Genomic DNA, 12,133 nt, shown 5'->3' with positions numbered 1-12,133 from the left:
GTAGTCAGGATTGTGGACCTATGACTGGGAAATTGGGAAAGGATATTCTGTAGATGATACAAACCTATTAAAAGTACTTAAGGTGAGGACAGATTGCAAACAGCTATGGAAAGCCTTCACAGTACTGACTGCCAGCAAAGGGATAGCAGACAAAATGAAATGCTGGTAAATCTCAAGCAAAATGTAGAAAAAGCTATCCCAAATTCCTGTGTACAGTAGTGATCTTTTTAGGGCTTTCAAACATTGCTTTAGCACTCATGAAAGAGGTCTTGAAATCATAACAGAAGTCCTCCGAAAACATCACATCAATACTCAGGACTGTTCAGAAAGCCAAATGAAATGCTTGGAATTACTGAAAATTACTGAAAAAGCAGAAAATATCATGGTGCCGTAGTGTAAGTGCCTGTTGTACCTATAACATATATATAGTAGGAAGTGTTTGGGATCCCCAATCTAAAAACAGTTAGACTAGATACAAGGTATCCAAGGACAGAATAAATGGTGTTGGACTGGGGTTTGTCTTACTTCTCATGTGTTGGGTAACTGCCTGCATGTGAGTTAGTTGCCTAGGCTCCCAGTATAGTCAGTGAAAATCTGATCATTCCTGTTTTGCAATTCAGAATGTGATTCTTGCCATCCTATAGTAAAACCTCACATTATGTTCAACTCCTGGTTTCGATTAGCTATGGAATATAAAGGGACCATGTAAATATAAAGGCAACTTGCTCAGATGTAAATAGCTTATAGATATCCACATTTAATCAAATATATCTGTCTTTGCATCTTAAGCATAAAGAAGGAAAAAACATGATGGAGGCCTTGTACATCCTGACACAACACAAAGTCCACTAGGAATGGTTGATCTCTGTCTCCTATGAGCTAAGAATTAGGGAGGGTCACAAGTGGGTCTCCAGAAATAGGATTAAAAAACTCAAAAACTCTAACCTAAATGTAAAACTTACCATAGGATATTTTGGATCATAAAAGCCTACATGAGTCCAAAAATCAAATATGTAATTTCTTGGAAAAGATTCCATCAAGATCTGTTTGACATAAAAATATGGCTTCTGGCTCCATAATCTCTGAGACTCAAATTGCTGAGCTGGAAGTTTACAAGAGACAGGGAAGCTGATGCTTTCCCTTAGTTTATTCCTTAAGCAATTGTATTGGCTACTATCACACAAGGGCCTGGGCAAGATGGGCTCTTCATTTGACTGATTATGGCCACTGTATGTTCTCTAGACTTTTAGTATTTGTCTGCTTAGGGTGTCTGTGGTATGTGTCTTCTAGAGTCATTGCTCATTTTCCAAGGCATTTTGAAATATTTTCTAACAAGACTGTATGGATCATTTAAAATCCAATCTACCACCTACAGTATCACAAACCATTGAAATTCTGTCTTGCATAAGGACAGTTATAATGAAGATAATTTGGGGCAGGTTGTCCTATCACTGTTCATACTGTGAACTCATTTGCACTCCAAGCAATTTAATGGGTACATCTCCTAATGGTAGTAATACACTACTACTCACCATGTATGTTTGTTTTTAAATTACCAGCAATATAATTCTTTAATTTTTTTCAACATAAACCTATTATATGTATGGTTGTCTTCATGCAGATGGAAAAATATGGAAAAAATATCAGTCTTGTATTATATAAAATGATTATTAAAAATATAAATATTTCTGCAACACATTTCCAGGAAAAAGTCTAAATTTCTGCTTCTACAGATGCTTAGCTTTAGAATCATGTATGCTGACTGATGGACTGGTTGTCTGTGACAAACTGCTGCTTAAAGACAGTTTACAGTTGTTGACTTCTCAATAAGACAAAGTCATATTCCAAATCTTTCTGTGGTTATTTTTCTCTTTCCTGTCTAAAGTTTTTTAATTGTAAGCTTACTGGCATTAATTAGATAGCTGTTCATTGACTAGCATTCCTTTTTTTGTTCTTGGCGTTCATCATGTTTGGATTTGTCCAACTAATAAAAGCACTAGCAAAAATTCAGACTTAGTGATAATAGAATAAAGAATATCAAATTTAAAGGCAAAAGTTGTTGTATTTTGTGCATTGGAAAATTAGTATCACACTGAAAAAATCATTATCCTTGCAGCACAAAAAAATTAATTAAGATATCGATTGAAGAGAAGGCAGAAGATGAGTTTTCTTCTTTACTTCCATATCTATTTCTGTGATTTCATTTCTTCGATATGGGTTGCTTATGTAGCCTTTCTGGTCTATAAAATAACTTAAAACCAGAAAATATACTGACTAATTATGAAGGGTTTTCTATTTCGCCTTAATTTAGGTATAGTGGCTGTGTGATTTACCTAATAACCTCTGTCGGTATTCTAGTGAGACCAGTACTTTCAAGTCCACAATGCAGATGCAAATAATTGGTCTGAAACCAGTAAGATACTTTAATAAATGTTTAAAAACAAGTGCCTGATAAGGCCCATGTGCTTTGCTTAAGCAGTGATGTTTTTTAATCAGAAACCTGATCCTAATCCCATTAAAATAATAGAAAATTAGCTCAATTTAATACAGGAACTACATTAAAGTGCATTGTAATGTGGGAACTGATCTTTGCATCTATTGATCAGCATTTATTCTATCAGTGGTTTTTATTTTATATATATATTTATTGTGTGTATTTAATTTTTATTACATATATTTCCTTTGTTATATATTTTATGTTATAAGATATCTAAATATATACACATGTATATTTATATTTTCATGCAAATTGGTCATTGGTGACGCTAGATGAGAGGTGTTCTCTCGTCTTGGAAACCAAGCAACACTGGAGGAACTGAGTTGATCATCCCAAGTGTAAGGCACAGAGTCATGACCAGGCACCCTGGGCCATGAAAATAGCAGATCACAGAAAAAAAAGCAGTAAAACAACTATTTGTAAGTGAAGTGCTCAGATAGTGATGTATATATTTCTTCAGCCTTTGAGGCCTTTACTTTACAACAACAAATGTCTACCTTACCAGCATGTTGTTTGTTCTCTGAACTCAATTGCTAACCGAAAAGTTCAGGGTAAGCACATATATAATTCTCTGGGGTAAAACCAAACGTGAGCTGTCTTCCTTTTCTTTGTATTACGGACCTTGCTCAGCACTAACCTGTAAATCAGTTCTCTCCAGTAATGTCAGTTCTACTCCAGTGGTATAAAGCTGGTGAAATGGGGAAGTCAGCTGTTGTCATGAACTTGATGTATGCATGTTCTCTCACGTTGTGGTATTTGCATAGTTCTCTGCACCTCCTTTACAAAATACACACCCCTTCTGATGGTGTATTTTAAAGATTGATCATTAGAGTCATTCACTGTACGAGTACCACTTAAGTCAGTCTAACTCCTTATGTTGCAGGGTAATTTAACATAATTGATGGAAGTCAAGTCTGGTTTTAAAAGACATTTGAGGAACAATTTTTCAATTATGTTTACCTTTAGTGCTCTTCATGGCATTCTAATGTCTATGAATGTCTTCATATTATTTACTCTCAAGAGTCACTGAAATACTGGATGTGCTTTTTTTTACCTTATTTTGCATCGTGTGTTGATGAAAAGATTACTAGGCAATAATTTCAGGTTATTTGATAATCTAAAATGAGATGGAGACCACATGTGGTTTGTATTAAAAATGCTGAGAGAAAGGAGCTAGAGAGCAGACTAATATAACAAGTAAATTATTCTGCCTTTGTGTGCAGACATCATATGGCAATATAACATGCTCCTGAGAATGACAGAATTTGTCCTTTAGAAATGACTCATTGTTGCATTTTGACATATTTTATCATATTAAAGATTCATAAATGTCTCCTTAGAAAAGATAGATAGGGAGCAGTGGAAGATCTACATAGAGATTCTTCTCTTTGATAAAGTCATGGTGCCCTGAATTTATCTGAATGTACCCAGATGCATCATGGAAACATCCTTATCAGGTTGTTGATTTTAAAAAGAAGAAGTTTGTAACTAGCAGTTTCTGTTTTCACATACATTACTGAAATTATTACCTGGACTGCTTTACTGCATTTAAAGGTTATCTTAAAAGAAACATTATTTTGGTTTTTCTTTTGAATATGAGTCATGTAAGCCAGTTTGGGATGCATAACAAATTTTTTTTGTCTTTTTGTCTCTGTCTGTCTTTTTTTTTTTGGACTTCCCATTATTAATCTTTTTATCTATAACACAAGGTACTCATGGTAAAATTATGGCTTTATTGGGGTCTGTAATAGTTTAATCATTTTTTCATTTGTTGTATTTGGGAACAGCTGTCTTCCTCTGTTTGCCTGTGTACTCATCACTCCCATGCATCCTGAATGAACACGTTACACACAAGTAAAGGATGAAGCAGGAGACAAGCGTGCTCTGCAGTGCATCTCCCAGTGGGTCTGCTGGTTAGAAATTTGGCTTAACTGGCCAAAAGTGGCTATGAAGGTTCCAAATTCATAGCACCTTCTGAAATGCTGGGCCTTACACTTGAGACCTAAAGTCCATTTGAAGTTAAATAAACAGACTGGTAACTGAATCATGACTGTAGGCTCTTTCCATTCAGCTTGGCATGTAGTATCTTTACGTTATTAACCAGCTGGTATTGGAGCCAACAGTTCTTTAAGTTAGTGCTTATATTTATTCATCTTTATATTTGATTCACACAGGTTTATCGAGCAGAACTTGTTCCCCTTAAAGAAAAGGTGCATCACGTCAACGAGCTCGCTCACCGCTTCACTCCCTCCGATATTCAACTCTCCCAGTACAATCTCAGCTGTGTGGAAGACCTGAACACAAGGTGGAAGGTGCTACAGGTATATTTCACATGATTTTTTTCTTTATGCTGCATTTAAGTAAATATTTCTATTCCTCTGTGCTTTGTTCCCTGTGGGATAGCACCAAAGGTGTACTAAGGAATGAAAGATGAGAAAGCCCAAGAAAATGTTTAGTTGTTATCATTCATAAATGCATTAGACAGAGGCCCAAGTGATACTGTAGATGGTTCAAAAATATAAAGGGCAAGCCACATGTTTTGCACACATTTCAAAAATAATATGTTCTTTTCCATAGAGCTCGGGAAACACTGTGAACAATTCACTTTTCACTGTAAATTATTGCTTTTATTTATCAAATCCAGATATTTGGAAAACAAATTTCTTCGTCTTCTCTGAAGACACTCGGAGACAGTATGTCAGGGTAAGATGTTATTGCTGATAGAACAGATAGTTAATTGAAATATTATGGTTTACTGTCTTTTTTCATATTTACTTAAATGTCATCTGGAAGATACAGACAGTAAGGTGAAAGCACTCCAGTAAATTTTTAAACACATCCTAAGGGGAAAAGACATAAGTAACTTTGAAGGATTATGACATACTAAAGGCCAAGTTGTGACCCTTGGAAAGAGGAGATTCATCTGTTCTTATAATATAATTTTTCTACTTAAAAGAGAGCAGAGTTTGAAATGTATTGAGAGGCAGATCTCATTTTGTTAGAAGAGAATAAAATAGCATAAACTAGAATAGAATAGTTCAGTTGGAACAAATGTACAATTATTTAGTCCAACTGTTCAGGCGCTCGCGCTGAGTGGCACTTTTTAAAATATTATGTATTTTTCCATCTTAGGGCTAGACCTATTTATGTATGACCAGAACTCCAGTTAGGTGTGATACCCTTTATAGAAAACTGAAATTTTGGCCATGAAATAGGAAAAGCAAAAATGAAAATGGTTTTTGTTTCACACAAAACCATTCTCCTTCTAAGGTATGCTCCTGTTGTTTATTTCTGGTTTTCCAGTTGTCCAGTATGTTTCATTTTCATTCAGGTGGTTTTGTGATTTTTTTTTTTTAATTTATTAATTGCCTTTCTTATGCTAATGTCACCTAAAATATCGCCTTAGTACTTTAGTATTTTCATCGATTTTTTCTATATATTTCAGTGTATTTTCATGTGTCTTTCTTTTATACTGGTTGTATTTTCTCTTAAGCTTCTCTTAATTCTTATTTTCTGTCGCGGGTTCGGTTTGTAACCGGGCGGAAACACCAATTTAGTGTAGTGGTTTGGTCCAAAATACTCATTACTGTTTATCTGCTGTGAGATAAGAATTAGGAGAAATGCAAAACAGGCACCAAACTTGAAAGAATATAAAGAAGTTTATTAACAGACCTAAAAGAAGAAAAAAAAAAATTATACCACCTTCAGAACTCTCCTCCTCCCCCCACCTTCCTCCCTTCTCCCTCTGACAATGTGAAAAGACAGCCCTTGAGATGTTCAGTCTGTTTACCACTTCCATAATAACCTTGTTCAGTCCATTTAGAAAGAGAAGTCTCTTCTTGCTCATGCTATGAAAACATTATCACAACGAGACAGCCGCCCACTTCCAAATATTGTTCAGTCCATTTAGGAAGAGGAGTCTCTCTGCCTGCGTGTGAGTCCTTTCCCCCGACTTGCAGCTTTTCCCGCAACTGCTTTCGAGGGTCCACTCTTGAAGGTTTTTTGGGGTACAATTTTAAGGTTGAGCCGTTCAGAAACAAAACAGAGGCCCTTCTCCTTCCCTGGGAGCAAAGGGTCTTCATCATCTTCATCGTTAGGACTATCTCTGGGAGCATCTCTAGGAACTGAGGTTTTCTCCTTTCTCATTTGGAGCAAAAGTCCTCATCTGGTTCATCTCTCCCTGTCCAAACTTCTCATGAAATTACAGCTGCGTCAGCATCTGCCTATCTCAGCGCAGGTGCTTCTGCTCACGAGTTGAACACTCCACCCCCCATATCTTCATGAAATTACAACAGGATACTCTGATATATCATAGCTTCACAACAGAATTTCAGCTTTAAGCATCTCCTCTCTCTCTTCCCTCAGGTTTTCAGCTCTTCACAGCAGTAAAAAGGGTTAATCTCACCTCGGCCTTGCAGCTTTGCAGCTGGAATGTTGAATGTTTCTTATCGCAGTGGAGAGGGGGGAGAGCCGAGCCGCTCCGGCTGCCCACGGCAAGGCAGTGGGGGGGGTTCCACGGCTGGAACAGGTCCATGGCTTCAGGATGGCCGTGGCCCGGCCCGGCCTGGCCCAAGCAGGGCCTGGCCAGGCCCACTGGGCCCTGCTCGGGCCCGCAGCCGCCTGTGCCAGCGCCGGAAACGAGAGAGAGCTTGGAGGGGGAGTTTGCCTATTCTTAAATGTGGATCACAGAGGTGATCACAACTTTAAGTGGCTTAGAGAATTGTCCATATCCAAACTGGCCAGCTGATAGGTTCTATCAGTTCCCAGAGGAAACTGTAAGCACCCCTTAGCAAGGACGTCCCTTCTGGGACTATGCTTGCTAACCTATGACATTTTCGAAAATAAATTCTTTCTGTATTCCTACTCTTTGTCTTTCCCCATCTTGCTTCCCTTATTTCTGTTTGGGTTTTTTTCCGAACTCCCCTTGCTTCTTTTCTTAGTTTACTTCTCTTTTTCTCCCTCCTCAAAGGTTAGGTATCTCTCTCTCTCTCCTTGCCATATTCGTAATGGGGAAAATTTTTCTTAGCCATGTACCCCATTTCCTAGAAAATATCACTGCAGGAAAATCATAAAGTAGAGAGTTCTGTGCTATTGCTTGCCAGAAAGATACCCATCCTTGGTTATGTGTGAGAAAAGTGCATAAAGACATAAAATTTATCACATCTGAAACACCAGTGAAATCTAGTGTTATGAGAAAGTTTAAGAGCATTTTGTAAAGGAGGAAATCATGTCTCAATTGTTTCTTTATTCACACTGGGAACTTGCATAAGATTGGAGGAGGAAATGTATCATCTTAACCCAAATCTTTCTGAGATTTAATGTTATATTCATTTTATAACCATAAGATAAGGCCAGACGTAGTCACTCATTTGCAGTATTGCACAGGGGTTCTACAGTGAGATTAGAGCTGTTAGTGAATAGAATCAAATACTCTTCCAGAATCTTCCCAGAACTTCATTTGTATTTATGCAGTAAGGCATGTTTTGCATTAATTTACCTGGTTTGTATTCAATTTGAGTGAGTATACTCCAGAGTATTACTGGAAAAAAAATATATAGAAAGCACTCAACCACTCATAGATTCAACCAGTCCTGGTTTTGACATGTTGTGTGGAGTGCATTTCATTAATGAAAGCTGATGTACTCAGCTCAGTCACTGAAAACTGTGTCATCTTCTGTGGAGTTTGAGCAATATAAAAATAATTAGCTTCATGCCTTTAATAGAGTAGTTTTCAGGAAAACATGCTGTTTACTTTTTTATTTTTCTTAAACATGAAAGGAGATGAAATCTTTCTAAGAAGCTACTTGTTATGAATTTCACAAGGAGCTCTCATGTGTGCATCAAACAGCGTATGTAATGAGATCATCCTGGGGTAAAACATGTCTTGCAAACTCTTGTTTACTTCCAGTTGACATTTAGGCAGCCAGGAATCTCAGATTGGTGGGAGTTATATCCATTTCATTTTGGCTGGTGTAATGCTGGTGAAAGGGCAAAGCCCCTGACATGTAAAACAATTTACAGTTAACCCATGGAGAACATAGCCTTCAGTTATCAAGAAATATTTTTTTGGTTTAAATTAAATTTTGTTTGCTTTTATTTAGAATAGCACCTTTAATAAGTGGAAAAACACAGTTAAGAACTTTCATCCAAAAATGTATCTATTAAGATATTTTGTTATATTTATATTCTAGTGCTTTTACTTTTGAAAGTTGGTAATTTGTGAGTGGTTGTCTTTGAGTACATCAAAAACCTAGAGCTAAACCAGCCCAAGGTCTTCTCCAACCTAAACTTTTCTATAATTCTATGATTTATATATATATATGTATGTATGTATGATTGTCAAAAAGCATAAGCCCCAATTTCAGTATAATTCCTAACTCTTCAGCTCATCTTGCACCAGTAGCAAAGACTCTTCAGGATGTGGGGATTTGAAGATTGTTGTGGTGCAAAAAACATGCTGCCTTTCATGAGAAGGTCCTGCCACAACTATTATTCTGTTCCCTTGAAGAGCACTCTGCTTGCAGGAGGTGTGAAGAGCCATCAGGCTTTTAGTACCCCTGCAGGCAGTTAGCTAAACTCATATCATCATTTTATTTGTATTCTGCTGAGGACAGGCTCTTCAATGAGCTGCATAATGCACACTACTGTAGTAAGTACTGCTGCAATGAATTATTTCAAAAACCAGCTTCTCCTGTGTGCTTCACAAACATTAGCTAATTCCTTCAACCTGTGGTGAGAAATATGAATGAATCTTACCATCTCTATTTCCAGAGGTACTAATAAAGATAATATAAAAGCCAAAAAGGAAATTCTTTCTTTCCTGAAATCACTGTAAAATTGTCACTATGCATCAAAGCCTTGCTGGCCAGTGAATCCCTAAAGAGCTGAGTCACAGGCATTCTGGGCAGCAGTCCTCACATCACACCTTGCTTTTTATAGGGGTTGGACACCAGGGCAAGCAAGTTGCAGCAAAATATAAGTTGAAATCAGCAGTGACCTATTGTAGCAGGTTCTAGGATTGGGGTTTTTTTTAATTTTTCACCTTCTGTCTTTCATACCTTCTCCAAGAAAAATATCTTACAAAAAAATGAAATAACAACAAAAACACCTATGTAAAAGAAATGCCTTTTTCAGGTCTCTTGCAGATGAATTGAACCACGTTTACTGGATTCTCAGGTCTTTTCTTTTAATTGTATGTAGTAATGGTGTCAGGAAGAAAACTTCAGATCTAAACCATGGAATTAAAATTTGAATGTGACAAAGGATATGCTCTCATATAATTTTTCTTAAGGAAAAAGAAAAACCTCTCAACAGTTCAGTTGTCCAATAGGTACTGCATAGGATCCTCATACAGGAAAGCTCTAGTAATATACTTAAAAAGAATATTGGCCTGAAATTTTTCTTTATCTTAAATTACAAGTAGAGGTATTTATTATTAAACAGTGAGTGTAAACTGGGGCTAAAGATGATAGATTGACAGATGATGCAACAGTAGCAAGAAAGACGTTTCTTCCTCTGAATGAGACAGAGAATGTCATGTCTAAATTAATGGGCAATATAAAAGGCAGTTAGATTTTTATATTTTTGTATTTTTATTTTATGTTATATAATATTACCTGTAGCGGGTTCAGTTTGTAACCGGGCGGAAACACCAATTAGAGTGTAGTGGTTTGGTCCAAAATACTCATTACTTACTTATTTACCTTCTGTGAGATAAGAATTAGGAGAAAGCAAAGCAGGCGCAAAACTTAAAAGAATATAAAAAAGTTTATTAACAAACCTAAAAGGAAGAGAAAAAAAAAATCAGACCACACCTTCAGGACACTTCTCCCCCCACCTTTCTCCCTTCTCTCACTGACAATGTAAAAAGACAACCCTTGAGATTTTCAGTCAGTTTACCACTTCTATAATAACCTTTTTTCAGTTCACTTAGGGAGAGGAGTCTCTCTTGCTCATGCTATGGAGACATCTCCACAAGAAGTTCTCTCATGGCTTCAGTATCACGAGACAGCTGCCCGGGTTGGTTCTCTGCTCACATGTGAGAGTCCCTTCCCCCAACTTACAGCTTTCTCCACGGCTGCTTTCAAGGGTCCAATCTTGAGCTACTGGGGTACCATTTTAAGGTTGAGCTGTTCAGAAACAAAGGTTTTCTTTACCCATCTCTGGGAGTGTCTTCATCTCTAGGAATAGAGGCCCTCCCCCTTCCCTGGGAGCAAAAGGGTCCTCATCATCTTCATCTCTAGGAATAGAGGCTTTCTGCCTCCCCCAGGAGCAAAAGGGCCCTCATCAAGTTACAGCTACTGTCATTTTCTTATTTCAGCACATGTACTTCTGCTCAAAATTACAGTTTCAAAGCTCCAACCCCCCATGCTTTCATGAAATTACAACAGGTACTCTGATATATCATAGTCCATCACCACCATAGCTTTACAACAGAATTTCAGCTTCTAAGCATCTCCTCTTTCACCTCCCTCAGGGTTTCAGCTCTTCCTTCTTCACTGACTTTGGTGTCTCTATAGTGTTTTCTTCGCCTTCCCTCTTCCTCAGACTTGGAAGAGGATTGATGTCTGCAGGCTTCATTTGTTCTGGAGGAAACCTACAGCACTAAAAGGGTTAATCTCACCCAGGCCCCGCAGCTGGAGTTCGCTTATCGCTGTTGGTCACATGAGCTTTGCCGGGCAGCGGGGCAGCTTCGGCTGAATCTTCAGCCACACTGGAGGGATGGGGGGGTGTGGAGCTGGGCTGCGCCGCCTGCACGTAACGGGGCTGTGGGGGGCCGCGGATGGAACAGGGCTGCACGGCTCCAGGACGGCTGGGGCCCGGCCCTGTACGGGCCCAGCCCAGTTACCTGTCCCAAAGCCGGAAGCAAAGGAGAGCTTCCCAGGGTTTGTCCATTCTTAAATGTGGACCATATAAGGCGGTCAAAATTCTAAGTGGCTTAAAAAATTGTCAATATTCAAACTAGCCAGCTGACAGGTTCTGTTAGGTCATAAAGGAAGCTGTAAGCACCTCTTTGCAAAAGAATCACTTCAGTAGCTATGCTAACCCATGACATTACCTTCCTGTTACCTTAGCAATTTCTCTTTCCATTGTGATATTTCATTAATTTTAATAATTAATTTGTTTCTATTTCTTTGGTTTTTCCTCTTTTTTAAGCTATATTTTGACATATGTCATCTGTTAGTGGCTGAAAAAAATAGGAGACCACTTTTCTAAACTTATGGAGCCAAAATTCTAGCTCAGCTAGAATTATAGTAGTTAAGTCCTTACTAAAATCATGGTGCTTTTCAACCTTGAAATTTGAAATTATTTTGTAGTTGCAGTCTTCATCTTCCCAGCAGAGGGAGATTATGATCCTTTTTGGAAGTCAAGTTTTCTCATTAGACTACTTCGTTAAAATGTTGGTTTGTATGTTCCATGAGAACAGGAACTTCTGCCAAAACCACAATTGTTACAGCTCTTTAACTGTCTCGTATTTGTTTAATTGGCTATGCCAGCTGGCTGCAGAAGTCATAGACCCATGCATTTTTCTTTATTTCTGTTAGCTTGAGTCTCAGATTTTCTCAATGTTTGTCTGCAAAATTATGCCTATAGAATTCATTTTGCAGTCATTAATTCTTTAGAGATCCTATTTAT

The 12,133-nt window shown here is 37.8% G+C and overlaps 1 protein-coding gene across 11 annotated transcripts in view; it reads left to right on the top strand.

Annotated features, from left to right (window-relative positions):
- DMD (dystrophin) overlaps positions 1 to 12,133 on the top strand; it is a 1,178,400-nt gene that overhangs the window by 1,009,799 nt on the left and 156,468 nt on the right. For all 11 annotated transcript variants that reach the window (XM_010394528.4, XM_019282755.2, XM_019282745.3 and 8 more), the window contains one exon: positions 4,672 to 4,818. In XM_010394528.4, the coding sequence (XP_010392830.2) occupies positions 4,672 to 4,818 (147 nt within the window). The remainder of the gene's footprint in view (positions 1 to 4,671; positions 4,819 to 12,133) is intronic.

This window comes from Corvus cornix, chromosome 1, assembly GCF_000738735.6.
Source record: "Corvus cornix cornix isolate S_Up_H32 chromosome 1, ASM73873v5, whole genome shotgun sequence".
NCBI lineage: Eukaryota > Metazoa > Chordata > Aves > Passeriformes > Corvidae > Corvus > Corvus cornix.
Note: the sequence above shows the minus strand (reverse complement) of the source record. Positions and strands in the feature narration are given on the sequence as shown.